Source organism: Calonectris borealis, chromosome 18 (assembly GCF_964195595.1).
Source record: "Calonectris borealis chromosome 18, bCalBor7.hap1.2, whole genome shotgun sequence".
Classification (NCBI taxonomy): Eukaryota; Metazoa; Chordata; class Aves; order Procellariiformes; family Procellariidae; genus Calonectris; species Calonectris borealis.
Window position 1 is genome coordinate 5,256,341 of NC_134329.1, and position 23,148 is coordinate 5,279,488.

General features: G+C 42.2%; 1 protein-coding gene across 8 annotated transcripts in view; it reads right to left on the reverse strand.

Moving 5' to 3' along the window:
- Positions 1-1,651: 1,651 nt before the first annotated feature.
- ZNRF3 (zinc and ring finger 3) overlaps positions 1,652-23,148 on the reverse strand; it is a 117,629-nt gene continuing 96,132 nt past the window's right edge. For 4 of the 8 annotated variants that reach the window (XM_075167434.1, XM_075167432.1, XM_075167430.1 and 1 more), the window contains 7 exons: positions 16,221-16,295; positions 12,639-12,770; positions 11,588-11,698; positions 10,191-10,358; positions 8,151-8,253; positions 5,602-7,347; positions 1,652-4,541 (listed from right to left, as the gene is read on the reverse strand). In XM_075167434.1, the coding sequence (XP_075023535.1) occupies positions 4,498-4,541; positions 5,602-7,347; positions 8,151-8,253; positions 10,191-10,358; positions 11,588-11,698; positions 12,639-12,770; positions 16,221-16,295 (2,379 nt within the window). In that variant the 3' untranslated portion in view covers positions 1,652-4,497. Of the gene's footprint in view, positions 4,542-5,601; positions 7,348-8,150; positions 8,254-10,190; positions 10,359-11,587; positions 11,699-12,638; positions 12,771-15,628; positions 15,721-16,220; positions 16,296-17,806; positions 18,156-23,148 lie in introns of those variants that run through there. The other 4 variants (XM_075167436.1, XM_075167438.1, XM_075167431.1 and 1 more) reach the window with 4 other exon arrangements.

Here is a 23,148-nt window from a genome sequence, read left to right on the forward strand (position 1 = left end):
ATATGGCAAGTTTTATGCTATTTTTAAGAGCAATTGTTTAATGAACTAATTTGCAATTAAAATGCGTATCTATAATCATTAGCAATTGCCAAGACTGTTCACAAAGCAAAAGAAGGGCACGTCACGTACTTTCTCATACAGACCAGGCTTTCCCATAGTACCCGAGATAAGGATGATAACTGGTCCTCATGCTAGAAAGAGTCCCGTGCAAAATGGTACTCTTCAGTTCAACAGTCTGTCATCCCAAACATGGAGTTTTCACATACGAAATGGGGTTGGAGATATGTAAGGCTCACTTCTTGGCTGAATTCTGAGGTGACTGAATTACAGTGCACTTGAACATGGATGAGAAGGGGGTAATGTCCAGGGGATTACCAGGTGAAAATCTTTGGGAGAAGGAAGAAACTAGAGGAGGAGACTGGAAAGGATTTTGTGTGCGTGTATCACCGGATGGGAAATAAATAATGCATGGAGGCAAACTGTTTAAACAATAACATATAAACATGTATTACATAAATACATACGTACGCGTGCACGCACACACACAGACGCAGGCTGCTATCCATGTACCTCCAAGCTCCTCTCTTTTGCTGTCTGCATAAACATCTTTGGTCAAATTATGCCCTCTGTGGACAAAAAGAGAGTAGCACAGCACTGACTTTCACTCAGTGGCACCGGTGATTTCATGATCCAAGGTAAGGACTTGGATCTAGCTTGACTATTCAAACTTTGATTTATCCAGTTGCGTCTGCCTGCATCATGCTGGCTCAGGTCTCAAAACAATTTTATCTTAGGACAATTATTTTTACCTGAAATTAAACCAGAATTAAGTTCCCCTACTACAAGGAACAGGCAGGTTCCAAACATACATGAGGATGCCTTCCAGCAGATGTGTCACTGCTCATGTGCCTGGAGGCTTCAGGGGCTTGTAAGACCGCCCCGTGCTCAAATAACCTGCATACTGTACAAAGGCCCAAGTGCTGTCCTGTTCATTACGGACTGCCACACTGCAGTCTCAGCTTCACTGCATTTCCTTCCCCGTTCCCCCTGGCAGACAGAGCTCTTCACCCCATCTCTTCCACAGCATACCCTGGTGCACTACTTTCCTAGCCCTTCCCTTTTCCTTCTGTGCCCTACATCTTCTTCGCCTTCCTTCCTATGTAATCCTTGTTTTCCTGCAATGAATATATCTAGCCTTCCCCTCCTCAACAGCAACATCAGCCAGGTGTGACCAGGGATGCTGAAGCAACAGGGAGTTCTCATGTAACACAGATGCTGGGTGAGACTACCGGGGGACAGTATTAGGAAGACAGCCAAAACTGTCAAGTACAAGTGACTTACACTGTGTACAGTACCAGGTAAAAAAAGCTAATTTCTGGTGGATATTCAACTGTGGCACTTGCTGAAAGTTGAATGGTCCCGAGACAGAACATTATGGGTTGCCTCCAGAAAAAAACACTTCTGAACTTTTTATCATTTTTGTTAGGATCTGTATGTGTGTGTATGTATGTACATAACCAGCTATTTATTATTTAAAAAAAGGAAAAAATATTGTTTATTACAGTTCATTTCAGTATGTCTAGGACTATACTTTGTGGAGCACAGCTATCCATGTCCTTTCCCCCAAAACAAGAAGGACAACTTCCACATGTATATGCAATAAAACTGTATTTTTGTGTGGTTTTGCCTTTTTTTTTTTTAATACAGACATTTGTACACTTTCTTACAAAACTGCAGGTAACTACAACTTTTCTTAAATCATTTTTGGTCGGCAAGTACTGTAAAATCTTTGTGTGCAATTATCATGTATTTACAGGGCCTCATGTTAGTGATTTTCAATGATTATTACAATAATGTCACACACTCTCAACATAAGACATGGCTTAAGATAAATATATTAGTAAATAAATATTCTGAGAACATATTTCCATAAATGAAATGTGCTGCTATACATATACAGAATATATACAAGATGTTTTCTAGCTTTCAAAACATTTTAAAAAATGGTAATGAAGGAGAAAGAGCCCTTTGACCATATTACAAATCTTTACAGCAAATTTTATACAAAACAATTTTAAGTGCTATAAGATAACTTTAATTAAAAACATTTTAAATAGTGCCTCATGAGCCAAACACAATGACAACTGTTCACGTAAGTAGTAGAAAGGCATTTTGTTATAAAAACCATCTATCACAGCCAGCTAGCCTGTAAGTCTGTATGGACATACAGGTAGCAGGGAATTAACTAGATCTTGAATATAAAACCAAACACAGAAACCAAGTGTAGGGTACCTCTGTGGTAAGGCCTGCAGAGACTGTTGTACTGGCAGAGATTTCCACAACATGTGAATGAGACCAGTACATCCAGGAACACCATGAGCCAGAATATTGAAATTTCTTTTTTATAACCACATTTTACCACAACATGCTGTGTAGTTATAGAGTACAATGCATCTTAGGTGGCCTTAGACAGTGCCTCACAAAACACCAAGCAGAATGACCAAGGTAGTATACCATAGCTTCTACAACGCACTTCTTTCGAGTGGAAGAAGGATAAGACTTAAAAAACCAAACAAACAAAAACCCCAAACCTTTAGAGTTTATTCTCCCAACACATACCACTTATTTCAGTCATTCAGAGAATGAATAAGTTTTCAATAAGCTTTATACACAGAAAATGTGTTTATTGGAATTTTTCTTTTAATCTTATACCCCGATATTGCCTTGTATTAACTCTCTGAACATTGGATTTTGGTGTTTGTTCATTTAAAAAGATTTAATGTGAATTCCTTTAAATAGAATTATTTTTTCCTAACTTACTGAGTACAGAAAGTAAAAGTAAACAGATGAATGTATTTGTTATTTCTTAGATGTTTGCTTCTTTTAAAATATTTCATCTGGGACTATAAAGCAAACAAGCTAACCTTGCTGGTTCTCAGAATTAGCCCAGTGCTGCCAAGGACATTACTTTGGCAGAAAATGCAACATGAAGTTTACATCTCTTGATTTCATGTCTTTTAAGTATCTCCAAAGTGTACTGAACTTCGGACAAATCTTTCGAGAAGACTGGCACTATGGGCATTAAATAATTAGTTTCCCTTTAGGAGAATTCCTGCTGTGAATACACCAGGCAGGATGACACTGTGTCCTCAGGCACATGCAGCATGACAGGCAATTTAAACCATGCTATGGTAGCCTCTTACTCAGAAGCCGCTGTTTCCACAGGAAACAATTGCTATCAGAAGTGACGACATATATTATCTCATGATAACAAATATCCCCACTAGTACAAGAACAAGAACAAAAGTATGTGCCCAGGCTAATGGGGTACAGAGAGCACTCTGTACACAAGACAAAAATGAAGCACAACCAGCTGGGCCCAAGAAACCTTTAAAAGATTGATCTATGGAAGCTACATCAACCACAGCAAAGAAAACAATGATTAAACCAAGTCCCTCACTTTCCCACATGAACAAAGGGTGACAAGCACTGCTTCCCTTAGGCATACTTCCAGTCTATAAGGAGACAAGACACCTTCTGACCTGTTTCCAAAATGAGCCAGCCAAGCGGCAAGCACCCTGCAAGCTCTGCTTTCCTGCTTATGCCAGTATTCCTCACAGCCGTAACAGGCTACAGGTGCCTGAAAAACTTCCTGTGGAAGGCAAGGTTCATTACCTACAAAGGTATTACCCTTTCTAAGCACTTTCTTCTAGCATCGGTTTGAGGGAGGGGTCCCCAGCATTCTTCACCAGTCAGAAGATACAATGAGGTCCATGGTTTAGCAGGAAGTGAGGATGAGACCATTCTGAGCTACCAGTTTCCCTACCCCCACTCTGTTAAAACTAATCATAATGGCAGGAGACCCTTCCTAGCCAAAACATCAGAGCAGCATGAAAGGGGGAGGAGGGGAGAGGAGAAAGGAGACAGTCCAAAGCTTCACCTCCTTCAAAACTGCTCATATAACTTGCTGGCTACTAGGATTTGCTACTAGGATTAGTCGGTATCTGAGCATCCATTCAGCAGCTGTATCCCTCTGGACTACTATATTTCAAGGTGCTATCTGGTTTCTAAGGCAGGTGTAGCCCTGAGCTTATCGAAGGCTGGACTCCTTTAAGTAGGAGAAAACAGCATCTACACATAGCCTGGCTTATTTAACACACCGTGTTACCTCTCAGCAAGAGCTGACACGGTCACTTCTAAAAAGAAAATATAAATAACACTTTCTCATTAACACAGAAATGGCACTAGAGCTCAGAAATGCTCCACACCATGTCCCACATGGGCTTTGCACACAAATGGAGGCCTGAAGGCTTCAGGCAAGAGGGAGAAAGGAGACAATTAAGCTGATGTGGACACAGAGGAAGAGGAAGTGGGGGAGGGACTTCTCCACATTACCACTTTTGTGTGTTTGTCAAAGCTTAAAAAAAAAATTAAGTCCATGAGAATTTGGAGTCTCTGATAAGCTCCGCTTCTCCATCCGGGATCATCTGGACAGGTCTAGTCACCGATTTGGCTTCTCTCCAAGGGATGAGATCCAGCACCTGAAGGATAAAGAAAACTAAGGAACATTGCATCCAGTTTGGGGCCCCCAGAAGAAGACATTGACTGACTGTAGTGAGTTCAGCAGAGAGCCAAGATGCTCAGAAGGCTGGAGCACCTGCCCTGTGAGAAGAGGCTGAGGGATTGGGGCTTGTTCAGCCTACAGAAGAGAAGGTTTTGGGGCATACCCCCTAGCTGCTTTGCAATACCTACATGGAGGTTGACACAGCGATGGAGCCAGGGTCTTCACAGTGATGCATTTTGGTCAAGAGGTAAAGAGCCTAAGCTGAAACATGAGATGTTCAGACTGGATATAAGGAAAATCTTTCACCATGCTGGCACGGGAACAAGGGCCCAGAGAGGGAGTGCACTCTGCGTCCCTGGAGGTTGTCATGGCCTGACTGGATAAACTTGGTCTAATCTGACAAACTGAATAACTTGGTCTGACCTCAGAGCTGGGCCTGCTTTGAGCAGGAGGTTGGACTAGATGATGGCCTGAGGTCCCTTCCAACCTAGGGTACCCTATGATTCTACGAACACCCTTAAAAACAGCCCTGGCAAGGCAGGTAAGGAATACCCCCTTCATTCTGAGTGGTTCTTTTTTCCCACAGCAGAGACTTTCCCACATATTCTTCTAGAGCAATTCCAAGTTTTTCACTCATTTTTTTTTATCCTTCAGCTTGTCTGTTCCCTCCCAGCATTCTGGCATTGCCTACTTAGGTAGCTTGCCACAGTTGCCACGACTGGCACAGTGTCCCTGGTTGCAGGAGCTCTAATGGGGGCCTGGTACTAGCAGTCACTTTTTCCCCTCCCCACAAAGGATGAGTATGAAAGCTCTTACAGGGTTAGATAGTAAACTATCATCTTCTGTTCCTCTAGCTATGACCAAATGAGCACAGGTAACAAGAGAGTAACACTTTTGGGCGAAGGATTAGTCAATAACCTGCTTTTACGCAAAGGATGGCAGTAACCTTTATGGCTGCAGGTACCTAAGAAGCTGGCAGCATTTCATATGCTAGGACAGAAAGGTAGCGAGTAAACAAAAAAAAGCACACATATTACCTGTGGCCTTTGTGGTCGTCATCACCTTCTGGGAGTTCAGGGTGGGACTGGGAAAGAGCATTCTGGCTTCCTCCTCCTGAGAGTAGTTCTGCCGCAGGAATGATGTTGCCTCATAGCACACCTCCCTCTCATCCTGTACCTCTCCTGTACCTTGGCAGCGCAGGTAAGTATCTAGCTCAGGTGTTCCATCCCAAGAACTACAGCCTCCTGTGTGGGTCCCTTGGCACTCTGTAGGTAGGATCAGCTCACAGTCTCTGTCTTCAGGAATTATAGGGATGCGTTGACCCAGATCACATACACCCTTACAGCAGCTTGGCAAGGTGTCATCAGGAAGCGTGTACTGCACATTCACTGCATAGTCTTCTGTATAGCAGCCACCACCTCCACTGCCACTGTTGCTACTACAGGCTACCTGCTTCTCTTCATAGAAGCAGCAGGGCAAGCCCTCATATTTTACCCCATCTGTCCTATGCAAGTGGTCTGAGTTAATACTGTATAAGCCCGAGGTGTTCCCTGACTGTGGTTCTATTCCTGGGCCACATGTCCCCCACAGCGGAGAGCTAAGGAAGAGCGCGCTACAGTCAGCTGTCCCATTGCTAGGCTCCAGGGCAGAGTGCTGGAGTTCAAAGCAGCATGCGCATGCTTGCTCCATAAGCGGCCCTGCTATCTCTGGATTCTTCCAGTTCCTTTTAACATCCAAGGCAGCACCAGGAGTGGCCTCATGTCCTCCCTCTGAGGTAGTGCCATTTGGATCCCTGTGCTCTAGTGAGGAATTACTGCTATAGTTCATATCCATGCTGCAATTAGACAGTTGGTCCCCTGAGGAAGAAGCTGGCACAGGCCGGCAGTCAGCACCCACCAGACTGTGACCATGAGCTGGAAGCTCATCCTGGTGGGGGCCCTCCAAGAGAACAATTGCACCCCTGTTCGCACCACCAACCTCAGCCACTCGGCAAGGGCTCTTACTGCGGTAAACGTACGGGTCATAGTCACTGCTCAAAGAGCTGCGGAAAGTGGAGCAGCTCCCATAAACCCCTTGGTTGCTGACCTCAGTGCAGTCAACCACGGAATCACTAGAGGAGCAGTGGCACTGACCAGAACTGCTGCTGCTGCTGTCACTCCCAGGACAGTCAGCCAAATATCCGCTGCACACTGAACGATGACCATGATAGCAGCTAAAGCTGGAGGTACTGCCACTCTCCAGGCGGGATGAGGGCACTACATGTACCACAGGCGGGAAAAGCATGCTGCTACCAGGCTGAAAGGCACGGGAAGGACCCTTTGAGGAAATGCCAGCTGGAGGCTGTCCATCTTGCTCAGGGTAACTAAGGCCTTGGAAGTAGTAGTGCTGATACATGGTCTCATATTGGGAAAAGCATGCTGCTTTGGAAAAGTTGCGTCCACCAAACTTAGGTCTTCGGAAGTTGTGAGCTGGAGAGTAAGCCCTATGTTCCAGGCTACAGTGATGCGTGTTTAAAGCATGGTCCAAATGAATTGGCTGATAACTTCGGATATAGGCTGGGGATTGGGCTTGGTAGAGGCTCTGTTCACCATGTCGCTCAACTGTAAGTACTGTGATAGGGTTTCCGTGAGGGTCCATGCTTGTCCGAGTGGGATATGCTGTTATTTGGCTTGCTCTGTGCACTCGGCCTGGGTAATGGACAGGCAGAATCACCCTCTGCTGCCGGCTGCGTGTTGGGTTGATGGATTCCAGACAGACTGGACCTGTATTTCCCTTCTTCTGTTCTGAATAAGAGAAATGAGTGGAGAAGTAGAAGTAGAAGGGAGTAAAAAGGAATATACTTTAGGCAAGAAAGAAAGGTATTTTGTTCTGAATTTAGTTGCATTATGCACACAACAGAGTTTTTTTAAAAAAGCACCAACTTTTTACACAGAAGGAAAAATTACAAAACAAACAAAATAAGTCAAGAGCATCTGCCTGGAAGCCTTTGAAACACTCAATTGTATTTGCTTAAAGAGGAAAAGAAGTGAAGTGATTTCAGATACTGTTCTCATATATGCAAAACCTTCTGTTTACACAGCATTCCTGGTCTTGCAGGTTAAGAGCAAGGCTGGCAGTCATTGCTCGAGTTTTCACTTTACACATTATTTTACATAAATGTGTATTAATAGAAAACTTTTTCAAGACAGAGGAGATGGAAGGGGGAGAGGGCAAGTAAGGGAAACCACGCTCCAAGTTACAACACCACGGAAAAATAAAAAATACATTGTCTTTTCTTTATAATTACCAAGAGAAGACATACCCATCTATTGTATCTATTTGTCCTTCTTGCATTCAGAAGCTGACCAACGCTGCCCTCTGCTGGGCATCGCTCCCAGAATGGGGGAAAACCAGAAATTGACCTGTTATCCCAGGGTATGCAGGCATTTTCAAAGAACTTAGTCCTAACTGTATTTCTAGGGTTGCGTTACAATAAAGACTATGGGCTCTATGGAGATTTACAAACAGGCACAATTTCTGTTTCATCTTCTAAGCTGTTAAATCCAAAATGGATGACACAACAGAGCATCCGTACTGTAGCACTTACCTATGATGTTATGGCGGCAGTGAGGGCAGGTATGATGCTGCAGTAGCCAAGGATCCACACATTTCTTGTGAAATCGGTGAGTGCAGGGAATGACACGCAGTTCCTACAGGAATAGATGAAGGAACATGAAAAAGTACTCCTTCCTAATGAGTGAATTTTTCACAGCTTACTTCTACTTTTTTCAACCTAGCTACTAAACAGCTGGTGATCAGCTGTCACTAAAGTATAGTCTGCAGGCATGTTAGAAGTCTATGCAGATATACTACATTTCTTTAGGACACTTTTTGCTGTGTGTCCCTATGACCTAACACCTTGAAGGAGCCCATCATTACAGTTTTCCTTAATATATTAAATGAATTTAAAAAAAAAAAAATCAAGAGAGTCCATTTAATGATGCGTCTTGCCTACAACTACTAGCAATGGAAAACACTCAGGAAAAAGCAAAACCAACACAGCGTATATGATACTTTTTCCCTTGCCAAGCTCTCTCATCCTTCAGCTATTATCTGTTTACAGGATTTCCTGAGCCTGCTGGAAAGCCTACCAGTTCAGAAACCTGTAACAGATCTTTCTTCCAAGTACTGCTCCGCTCCCCATGAGCTCAGGCTTTGAATTTGTAACATCCTTTGGCAAGAAGTTCCACAGGGCTACTACCTGCTGGTGGAGAAACAATACATTTTGATTCAGATTGGGTCCTAGCAGTTTCATTTAATTGCACCCAATAGTGCACTGGGAAAAAAAAAAAGTATATCTGATTCCTGTTCATGCTCTCCATTCACGATTTTGTACTCTCTCCGCCTCCTAAGCAGTCCTAGCCCACTCAGTCATTTTTTTGTACAGAAACCATTCCAAATCTTTGATCACTTTGTGACTGCCCTTTCCTGAAGCACCTTCATTGCCAACATATCTTTTGTGAAATGAGATCAGAAGTGCACACAGTACTCAATGTGAGAGCGTGACTGAACTTACACAGTGGTCTAATTACATTTTCTGTTCAGTTCTCTAGACTTCCCCTTCTCATTTCTAATATCTGATTTGCCTTTTTGACTGCCACAAAGCACCAATCTGCTTTCGCAAAGGTATCTAAAACAGCTTCAAGATCTTACTCCTCAACAGTAATGTTCACCTCACGACCCATCACTAATACATGTGAACCTCTTCCCTATGTATATCACTTCATGATGAAGTTCATGCATGAATTTCCTGTACAGTCAGTTTTGTACAGCCCTTCTGAAGTTCTTGTCTGCCTTCGTCCTTGCTATTCTGAATAATTTCCCATCAGCTAACTTCATTAACTTTCTGTAGGTTGTAGCGCTCAAATACTGCAGCTGGTATTTTCTATTGCCTTAAAAATGATGAATCTTCTATGAATAATTTCAAAATAAAATGTTCTCATATAATTTTTTATATGGAAGTTTAAAGCTGTGATTATTGACTGCCTCTATTCTAAGGAACCTATTTTCTATTTCATCCTTCCATTGCTTCCTCTGGATAGGACTGTTTCACAGAAGGCAAGCACTGACATCAATGCAGTGATGGTAACTGAGGAGTCAAAAAATGGTCCCTGAACCTTTTGGCTTCTCCTCCTCTGGTTTCCCAGGAGTGCTGTGTACTTGATATTTTAAAGACAAGGTGCCATCAAAGCTTGAGAAGCAAAACACGAAATGTATCCCTTATGTCTAACAGAGCTTGCATGCATCATCACTTTAGCACACAATTTGTTAAGAATTCCCAGAGAACTAAATGCTGAGGTAACCCTGACTTCTTTACGAGTTCTTCCTCAGAAAAGCAACTTGATGGAGGTAGCAACCTGCAGAATGAGATCCCTCACCTCTCCCTTTGTAGTATGGGGAAAAGCCCTTGAGATTTCTTTGGGAGCTGCAGAATGCAGTTGAGGCTGAGTTGGCTACTCAATGCAATCAGTCTGGCAAGCGGCACAACCTCAGTACACAATGTACCCAACAGCCAGCCACGTACCACAGTGCTAAAATAAACCAGCTACATTCTCAGCCCATGCTGAAGAAGCCATTTATCCTTTACCTCCCCATCAATGTACTTCTCCAAGCAGATGGCACAGTCTGACGTGGAGCTGCTACTGAGTGTGTCCAGTGCTCCACAGCTACCTTCCCGGTGTCCCTTACTTTTGGACTTAAACTTCCTGGTCTCCATTTTTTCCAGTGCTTGCACTGCAAGCCTGTTCATGGAATTCTACAACAGAAGAAAAAAAAAAGGAAAAAAGAAAAAAAAAAAAAAGAGGCAATGCTGCTGCATAAGGGACTATGTGTAGTAGCAGAGACACACCACCATATCAAATTAATGTATCTTACCAAATCACATCAGGCCCAGACTAATGTACAATTTCATAAATTAAGCAGAGAGAAGGCTAATCAGAATTTAGATCAGAAGCCTCATAAAAAGAATGTATGCCGCATGCAGTAGTGAGAATGATAAGCTACTTTGAATTGAAACAGGGTGAAGGTGCTGACAATTGAGTTGCACTGCAACTGCTCAATTAATAGGCAGCCACTATTCAAGGCAACATATAAAACTTCGTCAGGAACTTTTTTGAACTGCCAATATTGACTGTAATGCCCCATTATGCTGTTACCACCATATTACCAGAAGCAACACTTGAGAGAGAGATTAAAATGAAATGTTACTAAATTAGCTGTATCATTTCCCCCTCCCCCCGAATTTAATCAATAGTAGAAGTTTAGGAAGGCAGTGGGTTGTTTTCATTTTACTGTAAAATTTATCATCCCCCTTTTTAACACTGTTTTTTAACACTTCTGTTGGCCCATAACATCTTTGGATTCCTACTCAATATGTCCAAAGCAAGAGTTCTAAGCTTCTACAGTGCTTTGCATTCCTTTTACGTGTATATACTGGACAGTTTATAACTACAAACTTCAGAGTCCATTAGCTTCCATTTGCTTTCCCTTTCATGTTTAACAGGACAAACTCCAAGTATCTCATCTAGAATTTCTCCTAACCAACCTTTTTACTTTGCAAACCTCTCCCATTAAGAATCAATAGATGTTACTCTATTGAAAAGAGTTGCAATTTATTTTCAATCGTGATATTCTCTCCACAATACAGCAACAAGAGCTCGGATTTTTTTAGAAGTACACTAGTGCTACTGATAATCAACTTCTCAACAACCAGGAATGTTCTTCCTTCCCAATGGCTAAATGGACTGCTTCTGTACTCTTTTCATTTCAGGATTTAACTGAATGAACATCACAGGTCAAGGTAGATCTCCTTTAAAGACATTTCCAAATTTTTCCAAAGGCCTACATCCATGGATAAAACCCTTTCCACAAAGATGGCTATTCTAAGTCAGTGTCCAGCACTTCCAAAAGTAGCAAGCAAGTTCTAGGGCAAAGTAAGAGAAGCTAACTTTCAGCATTCAGTGAATATCCCATTACTGCTCTTACCTGACTACGTCGCTGTTTCAGTTTGATCTTGACAAGAAGAATGAGGCAAACAAGAGACACAACCACAAAGAAGGCCAGGAAAATTCCCATATCAAAGTACTCGGTGGGTTGCTTAAAAATTAAAACAAAAATATTATTTTTCCTTTCTTTAGATCATACTCAAATCTATTGTTTCTTTCTCTTCTCTATTTTCTCAGTGGTCGTTGTCCAATGTACACAGTCACAACAGCAAAAGTCAAAGTACACACTGTTCTGTTCATTAACTAGGATTCTATGAGACAAAACCTGTGTTTCATATGTCACTGCAAGTGAATGAAATACATAGAATGCCAGTCACGAGATGTCAGATTTACAGTGTCTCTGAACTGATCCCACAAACCCCAGGTTTTTTAACTGAGTGAATCACACTAACACAGATTTCCATGATTTATTGGTTTGCTTGTATACTTAAGTGAGTGAAAATCAACATTTGAATTTTCAGCTAATGGCCCACTTCTCAAGTACATTTCTTAACAGAAGAATTCCATAAAAATGCAACAAAACCAAAGTGGTAAGTGGGACATGGATGACCTCTAGCTTTGTTCTTCTTCTGTAAACTACATGTAGAGAGTGTTCAAAAAAAAACTGTAGAAAAACTATTTTGTATTACAATTACAAATATCAGATATCAAATAATTAATCCATATTTAAAATACCACACAGAATTATGTGTTAACACAGGGCAGACTACCTTACAAATCTGAACCGCCAGGAGTGTGCAATAATTAATTAATTAAGAAAAAGGAAAACTATTATATAAAATTTTTAGCCATTTATATATTCAAAAAAATCCTTATGAAAGACAGCAGATGCCACATTGTGGATTCTATACTTACATCAAATGTAGCTGCTTGTCCACAGTGCAGTTGCTCAATTTATTTAGGTCAACATAATTTCACATGTATTAACGCTCACGGGGAGCATCAAAACATCTTCACACTCAGTGCAGTTAGGAAGCACTGCACGAAGTAACAGCAGTGTAACACCTAGATAAAGTTTCTTAAAGTCTCACCCGTGGGGGGCGATGCTGAATCCTTGCTCGTGCCACTTTCTGCTTGTTAACAATGTTCATTAGCTTGACAGCATCAGCACCCTTCACATACACCACTGGTCTCTTCAAAGGGTCCTCTGAGCCCTGGTTCAGCTAGAACAAAAAAATAATCTACTCAAAAGGCACGTTTCAGGAAAACTACCTCTCTTTTGGACAATGAAGAGAAAAGTAAAGGAATATGAATGTGGAATTGATTCAAGCACCAGTTGTTCTCTTCTAGCATAGACCTTCACTTAAGTATTCCACAGAGTTAAACTTGAATTAAACTTTTGACTTAAGCTGCTTTTTTTTTACTGACCAAAACTAAGATTAAGGGTAAGTAAATGTTACTTCTGATCAGCAGCTTTAACTTAACCACATTATGTGCCAGTGCATATATTAATACTGTAACAAATTAAACCTCATAATGAAGAAGAATAAAAATCTGCGCATTCAAAAAAAATTGGCCTTGCTACATTTTCTGAACCTTTTGTTATTTCAGCTTTGTAGCTATATTATTCACATACAAATTTCTTCGGCTTTCTGAACAACCTCATGCCAGAGTCCTCTCTTTCAGGCTCTTTGTACCTAGCCAATTGATTAAAGTTTGTAATTTCTGCTGTTTAACTCAGCAAACTCATTCAAACAGTTACTTGCGTTCTAGCAATCACTAGTTGCTATTGATTGCAGGATGGGGGCCTCAAAGACTAACGCATATGAGTAGATAGCTTAATTCACCCTGAAACTTTGTTCCAGTTCCAGCTAAGTTTTTCTGAAAGGCCAAATCATAGAATCAGAAAATAATGTGGGTGGGAAGGCACCCCACAGACCCAATCTCCTGGTCAAGGCAGGGTCACTACGATATCAGACCAGGCTGCTCAGGGCTTTATCCAGTCAGATGTTGAAAACCTTCAAGTGTGGAGACTGCATAACTTCTCTGGCCAACACATCCAGAAAAACAACCTGCTAAACTATATACCAGAGAGGGGAATAAGAAGACAAGAGAATTGTTTGTTATAAAATGGCACCAACATGATAAAATTCATACAGCTTATTCTGATCCATAACAAAAATCCTAGTATAGAGGCTGGTTGATACAAAATAAGCAAGGCACTGACAAGCAGATGGAAATGGTAAAGGGGAAAGGAATGAGACGACAGGAGTGTGAGGAAATTGAACAAGAGTAGCATATGGCAGAGATACCATATCTACATTGTTGATATCTACCTGTTGTTTCTGGCTAAAACACGTAGAAATTACCAACTGACTAGTCTATCACCCTGCTTACAAAGTACTCTACTTAATCTGTCCAGATGATGGTGACCGATTTCATTAAGTCTTTAAAACCGATTCTTCCTAGTATTTGACTGCGCTTCAAACTGATCAAACTATTTTTAAGACAGATGTCTTTTGAAGAGCTAAAAACTAGCTGAAATACTTGAATCCAACCCAGGCATCCTATGTGTCTATAAGGCTTGCTGGCCTAAGGCCAAATCCAACCAGTGTCCCTACGTTCCCAGACACATATTCCCCCCTCAAGCTGTCTTGTCTAAGAAAGAATTCATCTGATTCCTCAGTAGCTTTTGCACACTGCCAGACTTTTGCTGAACACGATGCTCTGGGTACTGTTACTCCGCTGCAAACTATGCAAAAGTAAAACTAAGAAACAAATCAGACTTCATTTCTAAAAATAAAAGTTTCATTCTTAGTCTACAGAAAGAGACACTCAGATGAATGGGAATAAAACCCACAAAATCTGTATGTAAAGCCCTTTCATTTGGTAGCAATTCTGCTACCAAATTGTCCAAGGACAATTCTTCTCCTGGTCAGGCCTGTTTCCTATTTCTGTTCATTGACTGGCAGGAAGGATCACCTTTCATAATACTCCACTCCTCCCTTTCAAAGCACTCTCCCTTATTGTTCTATTGCTTGATAACAAGCATACCTGGGAAAGCTTCCTGAACAGCTCCCCTCAGTGTCTTAGGATACTTCCATTTGAACCAAAGATACTCCAGATTAACTCATGTCAGTTTTTCCTCCATTGTTATCCATCTGTCATTGTTTTCCACAATTCCACTGTGAGTACCAAAATGGTATTTATTTTAAAGACAAATTAATTAGTATTCCCCGATGTCAAGGGTTCTGAAGGCTTTGGCTGAGAATCAAAATGCATGTGTCCAGAGCAGCATAAGAAGGGAGCCAATCAAGTAACTTTTATAATTGGAGTATGAAAGCTAGGTCTAGTCATTCCTATCCTGTTCGTGCGTGTTTGCATAGGCTGCTGCTCTGTCCTCTAACAGAGCCTACTTTGTCAGCTACTGCACTAAGCCACTAACCTCCTTCCATTTTATTAGTACACCCAAAATATTCAATCATCCACTAGACTAGTTTCCCAGCTATTGGGACAGTTGGACCCAGTTTATTATCAAGAATCAGCTGTTGCTGGTAGAGGGAAGAGAGCAAGAGGCAGTAACTCAGCTTTGCAAGTTCAGCGCAGGGTGGCTGAAAGTAACTGGAAGCTGTAATACAGAGAAAAAATTGGAAAAAGACAGATTACATCTTTGTGCAAATAATTTTTCTGTGTATACAAGGGGAAAAAATATCCCTGAGAATGTTTGCAAGATCAAGGCTGTAGCCTTGATGCACATGCAGAGCACAGTTCTCAAAGCATCCATTGCACAGGGGGTGCATTCCTTTATCCAACAGATGCTCATTTCAGAATTAAAGCCAGCTTTTTTAACGTAAACATTGATGGTCTCTCTTTTCCCCAAGAGATTCAGGCTGCACTTAAAAACATTCAGCTTCACTTGTTTCTGCTGTAGCAGAAACAGCAGTTTTGTTTCAAGACAAAACAAAACTAAACCAAACACAGACTATTTTTGTCCTTTGTTATGTTTCTTCTCTCTACTCAAATTAACTCAGAATTGGCTGGAAGGATCTTGTCAAAGCATTTCACAGATCTATTACCTTACCCACTTCAAATGAAAAGATGGAAGTTGTACCGAGACCCCAAAAAAAGAAAAACCCTGCTTGTCCACAAAATACATAGGCCAGAAATCATCAGCTGTGAACAAGAAAGAAATGTTTATAAGTTTTGTAAAAATCTTGTTTAGAACCAGGTTTGAAACCCATTTTGCAACCTCAAAAATAGCAGTTGTTCAACAATACTATCGATCACAAGCTGGGTAGGGTCAAACACCCTGTGTTTTGTACACAGAGCTGGGCAAAGAAAACCTCCTTGACTAGATAATGGGCCATAAAAAAATTTGCCTCCATCCTTTCTCAAAACCTCAATCCCAGACCTGGATTCTGGATTCTAGCAAAGGCTAGAAGGAAAATATAACTGCCCAAACTTTTCTCTTTTTACCGCATTCTCAACTCCTCCATTGCTTCTTGCCTGCCGGAAGATGAGCAGGAAAACCACAGCACCATGTTATCCAGGGTCAGTAGCTGCATGTCTTAAGGTAGGTGTGCTCTGAGACCTGTATGCTCTCAAGTCTTGCCCCAGCAACCCTAAAAGAACGCAACAGAGGCTGTAATAAAACTAGGCTCCCTTCTTCATACCTGATCAATGGCATCTGGGTTTTCAGAAACATCAAAGATGACCGCTGTGGCTCCTCGCTGTACTGCTCGTTTTGCCTGCAATAAGAAAGACAGCATCCTCAGTCCCACCCCAGAAGATGACTTCTTACCTCAAGAATGACTCCCTGTCCCCACCTCCAGACAGCAAACTTAACATTTTGTGTTTCTGTGTAGTTAAAACAAATGACAGACGATTACAAACACAGGAGTTCCTGAACCAGCATGGAATGTAGTTAAACCTACTATAGCTTCTACAATCTCTCTGCCCCTTCCTTCTCAAACTCCTTGTTCAACAAGCTTTTAAAGGAATTCAAATGTGATTTAGACCCTCTAAAGACTTTTAAATGTAAGAATTTTTTAAAATTAAATTATATTCTTTTTCTCCATGTTACTTGGAAACGCCATTAAAAACAATCTTCCCTGTGATTTGGGGTGGAAAGAGAAGCTCACTAGTATAGAAAATAAAGGTGGACCAGGCTCTTTACACCTTTTCAGCGTCATTCTCGGAGTCATGACAAACTCTAGCATATCACAATCCTTGCAAAAAGCGCCTCAGAGAATACTGCTCTGTCTGACCATTAGAGGTCAGAACTGTTGCATACAACACTTCTTACACAGGTAAGATCAGACCTGTTTAAGTGCACGGCTTTTCGTCAATACACAGTCCAAACCTAGAGTTACCAACAGCACAGAGGAGATATTAGAACACATTAAAATCCTCTGGGATAGAGAAAACAGTATTTTAACCACCGAGGCTAAGACAGGGTATTTTTACCAGTTTCTGCCACTGCGCCTCTGTACGCTCTGTTCAAATGTTGCTCAGTGGCTCTACAGAGCAAACATTCCCAGTAATTTTTCAAAGCTGTTACTGCCTGTGTTGGATGCAGAATACAAGTTACTATTTCTCCAAGCGATGACAGCTATCACCATCACAGTACCAAACAAGAGGACACTGGCTTTTCATAGAGACTAGCAGAACCTGAACTTAGACTGAGATATAAAAGACACATATGAAAGTGATAAATTATGAAATATCACTCAGTGTTTTCCAAGAAGAATGTTGGTCAGTACAGAGATGTTAGTTTGAACACTTACATGTCACTTTCTTTGCTCTATTCTTATATTTTGGTTTTATATTAAATCAACTAAGCCTATCAGTGCATGAGGGAAAACAACTCCCAAATGGGGTCTCTTTCGCAGCCCAGCAGGGATTTGTCCCCTTTGAAGTCAGCACACCCAGCTAACCAGTAATAGCTGTTGGGGAGGAAAAGTTAAAAGGAATCTACTACACGTTCTCCACTGCAGTGTCTCTGAGGTGAAAGCTCATCCAGGTTTCCCTAGAAGGCACCTTCTACAGACATGCAGCACCTGTAGAACTGTTCGGGCCATTTAGATTGTTCTTTCAGGATGGTCAGTCAAGAAGCAAGGCACTTTGAAGATATTTTTAAAGAGATTTTGCAGGTTGGTTCAGAAAAAAAAACTTAATTTTGTGAACACACTGAATGAGCAGTATACAGCACAGCAATTCATTAAGTTTCCACCACCAAGACGTAATCTGTATTCCTTACTTTGTATTGCAAAATCAGATGTTAAGAGATGGAAAGTACCGAGTTCAAAAATCGTGCTGGACAAGATAACGGCAAGCAGAATGAACCGTCTGCCGCCTCGCGCCGCCCGCAAACTTGCTGAGCTAGTTTAACTCCGGCCAACTGCAACCGGCGGTTTGTGCCCGGCCCCCGGCGAAGGAAGGCTCGAGCCGTCTTTCACCAGCAGTCCTCGCTCGTGGCCGTTCTGCACCCTCGCCACTGCCCTTCCCGCGCTGCCGGCCACCCCGGCACAAGGCTCACCGGGCTCACAGGCGCCCGGCCCGGCCCGGCCCAGCAGCAGGAGCCGAAGCGCGGCCAGGCACAAACCGCCCGGCGGGGCGCGCAGGCCCTGCCCGAAGACATCCCCCGCCCCCGCCCCGTCCCCGGAAGTGACGTCCTGCCCAGGGAGCGAGGGCTACCCGGCAGCCATTGGGAGAGCTGGGAAACACGGAGTTTTTTCCTCGCTCGGGCCCAAATCGTCACCCCACGGAAAGGTGACGCGTTCGCTCCTGGAAAACAGACCCCAGCCTCTCCGCGGAGTCACCGGGGAGCCTGGCGCTGCGCAAGACCCCAGCTGCTAAAGAGCCTCGCTCGCACAGCGGGACCTGGGCAGCGGAGGCCGGTTACGAGGCGACCCTCCAGCTCCTAAGCGCCCTGCCGGCAACCACGGCAGCGGCTGACGGCGGGGAAGGTGGGTGCCGCGGCGGCGCGCTCCGCGGAGCCCGCTCCAGCGCTGCCGGGTCTCCGGCTCCGCGGCTTGGCGGCAGCCCGCCTGACCTTCCAGGTTTCGCTGGCAAGAGATCAGAGAGCAGCCGCAAACACACCACAGCCTGCCGCTCCTCGCCGCGCCCCCGTCCTCCTCCCCCCCGCGAGCTCGTTCTTAAAACCACCGCGCTTTGTTGAGGAGCAAACCAGCGCGAGCACGCTGGGCCTGGGCGCAGACGCTTCTTCTCGTACGGTATTCACCTCCTTCCCTTCGGTTCAAGATGGCGGCCGGGGGGCCCGCAGCGCACCTGGGGGCGGCGGCCCCGCTGCAGGACGCCGGTCGACGCTCGAGCGGCACCCTGCAAAGCCTGGCTGCCAGTACGCCCCTCCTTCCTCACCCCCCAAAAAACGTCTTTGAAAATATCCTGACCACTACTCAGTAATCAGGACGGCTCAAAATAACACAGGGATGTAAGTCCCACTTAAAATAATGCCGGTCTATAATACGACTTTTTCATTTTGGGCTATTCAGCATTTAAAGACTGCCCCTAAATCATTTTTCTAAGCAATAAAATAAAGACACACGTTGGATGAGGGGGGAGGAAAAAAGTTGTACTGGTACGTGCTTTACCTTTACAATACCCATGGCAAACAAACAGGCATTTCCTCAGTTCAATTCCCATGCAATTGACAGAAAGCAGTAAAAGTGCCAGGCATGTCCCTTTCCGAGATTATTTGTCTTCTGTGGTTTAAAATAAATTACTATCACTACGTTGCAGTATTCTTCCTTTTTTGTAGAGACTAATAAAAAACAAACAAAAAAATCGATAACTGCACTTTTAGTAATTCAAATGATCACTCTTTGTTCATAGTGACAACAACCTCCCACTCTTTCTTTGCATTCAGTGTCTGAAAGCCTACGCTACTACAGAGCAATGGACTCCAACCTGTTGGCTTTATATGGCCACTATAAGCAAGCACCACCATCATAACTTCCACTTTTTCTGTAAAGTGCTGCTGCATCCCGACTGGAGCTCCAGGGAAGTTATACATGTTCTATGTAGATCAGCAGCTAACTAAATGCTTGACGTACAGAAACATAGAGCTTAATTGTGCAAAAACACTGATGCAGAGAGTACTAAGCATGCCTTGGTCCTAGAACCAGGACTGGAAATGACAACAATCCTCAGCAAGCCTTGTATTGGCAATTCAAAAATTCTTTTGTCGTTAAGTACAAACATAATAAAACACAAAACATAGGTTAGATATAAGTAGTTCTTTATAGGATAGAGACAAGCCACCTGGCATCTTATTTGACAAGCACCTTAACTCACTGTCTGAAATCACTGTAATTTTTGTGGAAGGGAGATAAGTTTTTTTACAGGGGGCAACTGTGTTATTGGCATTTCCCCCTTGTGTTATATGTGTAACGATGGTGTAAAAATAACTATGGTTTGCACTTGCAACCTATGTTACTATGTCTAAGTGCTGTGGTTGGGAACTGCCTTACTTGAAAAAAAAAAAAACCTCAAACTATTTCTGGTAGAACACAGCTGGACAGCAAGGGAGACCTAACAAAAATCTGGGAGTATACAGCTGAAAAAAAGAGAAATCTCCTCAGTTTCTTCTTTCATTTTAGGAATGAAGTTCCAAATGTGGAAATTTGTTACAAAACCAAGGAGTCCACCTGTATGTATCTCTTGTCATGATCATATGTGGTAATCCCTGCAATATGAAGAAGGTTCATGCTGTTCACACGGCAGCCCTCTTTTCCTGAATGAGCTCTAACCAGCTCCCTGACTGTGTGCTCCCCAGATGAGGAAACTCTGTAAGACAATCACAGCCTGAATCTCATATTGCTCGTTGTATGAACTATAGTACCATCAGAGGATGGACAAAAGGTATCCCTGATGCAGACAGAAAGGAATATGTACCCTGAAACATACCCCCAGCTTCCTAGGTACGTGCAAGTTGGGCCTCGGGGGAATCTAGTAGTGCTTACTGACACCAGTCATGACTAAGGACTGCAGGGAAAATGCAAAAAGGTCTGTTTCTTTTGGATTGTTTATTTTGCTAACTGTTTACAGTAAATGTTATTATTTAAGATTATCACTTGGATTAAGTCATCTGTTCAGTAGGGGAGAAGATGACAACCGCAGATGAAGGCAATCAAGCTCATGAAGAATGCTGTTAAAATAACCAGCAAACATTTGTAATTGTCTATATCATAAAATATAGAGAATATGCACTGTGACTGTAACTATTGTTAAGAGTTTCGGCCACTTTAGGAATCTTTTCGAACGACACCTTAAGTTTTTCTTTGGAAATGAGCATTAAAAAGAGATCTGCCATTTGCTAGACTTCATTCAAACACCTGGTGGACATTTGACTATCTTCACTAGTGGAATGTTGGATGTAGGCACCTCTAAAGTAACTAAAATTACCAGGGATACAAAACCCACCTTTGAATTTGCCCTTCCTCAGTTTTAAACATCACCAGCCTAGGACTTTATCAGAAGCCCTCTGCTGAAGAATACATTTGGCCGCTTTATACTCAAAAAATGTAAACAGAAGGATACAGTGTGTTATTACACATTTTAAAAGGATTTTTTTTGCAAATACATAATATTAGCTTCATCTATGTTTCTATAGTGTTTTCATTTGCACAGAGTTTGTCATAGCTCAGGGAGAAGGCTGATGAAAAGTTATTGTAGAGTGTATTTTAGACACCTACTTGTTATGAACTTACTGTTGATAACCATTACCAATAAGATGCACATTAAATACTGTCTCAGATTAAAATGTGGAAGAGTTTACTAGACCCTGTAATCTAGAGAGGATGAGAGGAAATGCATATGACAGAAGTGTAAGGGAAGTCTCTCTTCACATCTCCAGGCCTGAGGAAATTTTAGTTATTACCTCAAAGAACACCAGAAAGATTTGAAGAGCTGTGCACTCCCTTCCTGTGGGCCAGACTAATACAATAAGGAAGCAACAACTTCCTTGATGAGACAAACTTTCAACGCAAGGGACCAGATGATTATTAAACAGGTGCACTGCTTCCTCTCATTCATTCAAATCAGGTAGGACAGCAACAATCAAACCAGTAAGAAGGTCAGCCACTTGATGACATATAGAAGGACCTTACGTGTTTGCAGATACGAACACTGCAAGCATCTCCTCCTCTGCTTTCTAGTATCACCTCATTGCAATTAATGTCAGTTATTATGCAACAGTGGAGAAACCAATGTAAAAAGAAAAAGCTGCTTAACAAGGTCCCCGTTCAAGAGAAAAACCATACCAACATTAGCCTTTACTCATTACATTTACTTCTTTGCCAGAGTTAGAATTCCCTCACAATATACAGCTGTATTTACATATGATGACATGACACTAATCTAATGGGTTGCAGAGAGTGAATAAATTACAGATGAGAGAAGGACTGAGGCTTGGAACCATAGGTGGGGAAATCAAAGTTCAATAATCACTTTTAGCTCTGCCTTTTACATCAACATAGTAATGCATTACGCTTTTGCTAAGATAGTAACTCAATACATTCTGTTGAAAATGGCTATTGGTAGAGCCAGATTACTATTTATAAATACACTTTTTTTTAAGTTAACATCCTAGATAAAACTGACAGACTAAACGGAGAGTTACTACTCTCTTAGTTACTACTAAAAGTATTGGCTGCCTGTTTAAACCCACAGATACATCCTGCTGTTCTAACACTATGTTCTCACAAATGCTCTTACGTAAGAACTATGTATCTGTCTTCCTGGATTAGTTGGATTGTTCATCCAATTCTAGGAATTCTTTTCTTGGAACTTAGTGCACTGTAAATAACAAATATTAATTATAACTATGGTATGTGGTACATGAGGGAGTTGATCTATTCTCTGAGTTAAGAAAATGATAAAGACAGGCACGGGGATATTGGGCAATGGTTTAGGTCGTAACCAATACAGATCCCTGTAAACTGCTTTTAGCAAACTATCCCAACTCTATTCTATCAGGTGCCAGCACGTACTATTACCTGGTCCTCCAAAATGAACACGACAGGAAGCAGAAGAGTAAGGATACAATACGCAGAAGACAGTCCTATGGATCCCAAAAGCAAAATATTGCTTTCAGTCAGAACTGAGAGAAACAGCACAACTCCAACAGGTATAACTGTGTCTTTTTCCTCTTCCCTTTCCTTCTCCTTTTCCTTTTTTTCAATACATCTCGTGCTTTTTGGGGCAGGAAATATGATAATTGGGTTGCTCTAACTCTGTGCAGAGATTGTTGAACAGTCATCAAGAAAATTCGTTTATTCATCCTTATTTAGCAGAGAACTGAGCCAGCTTGACCAAACTTGCATTCCCTCTGTCAGTTTTTGAGGTTTTTCCCCTCAATTTCTCTATGAACTAAAAATCATTGAACTTGAGGCATATTTTCTGTTTAACCCAGCCCATCAGTTCCAATATTCCATGTCAGAACTCTCCACATTGTGAAGTTAGTGGTCATTAATCTGCCAAAAGAGTGGGATTATGCAAGTGGCGTGAAGTGGAATCTTTTTTATAGCTAATTCTTTCATCAGCTTTCTTCGGTCCTCTGAAATAGGTGGTTAGCCTCTC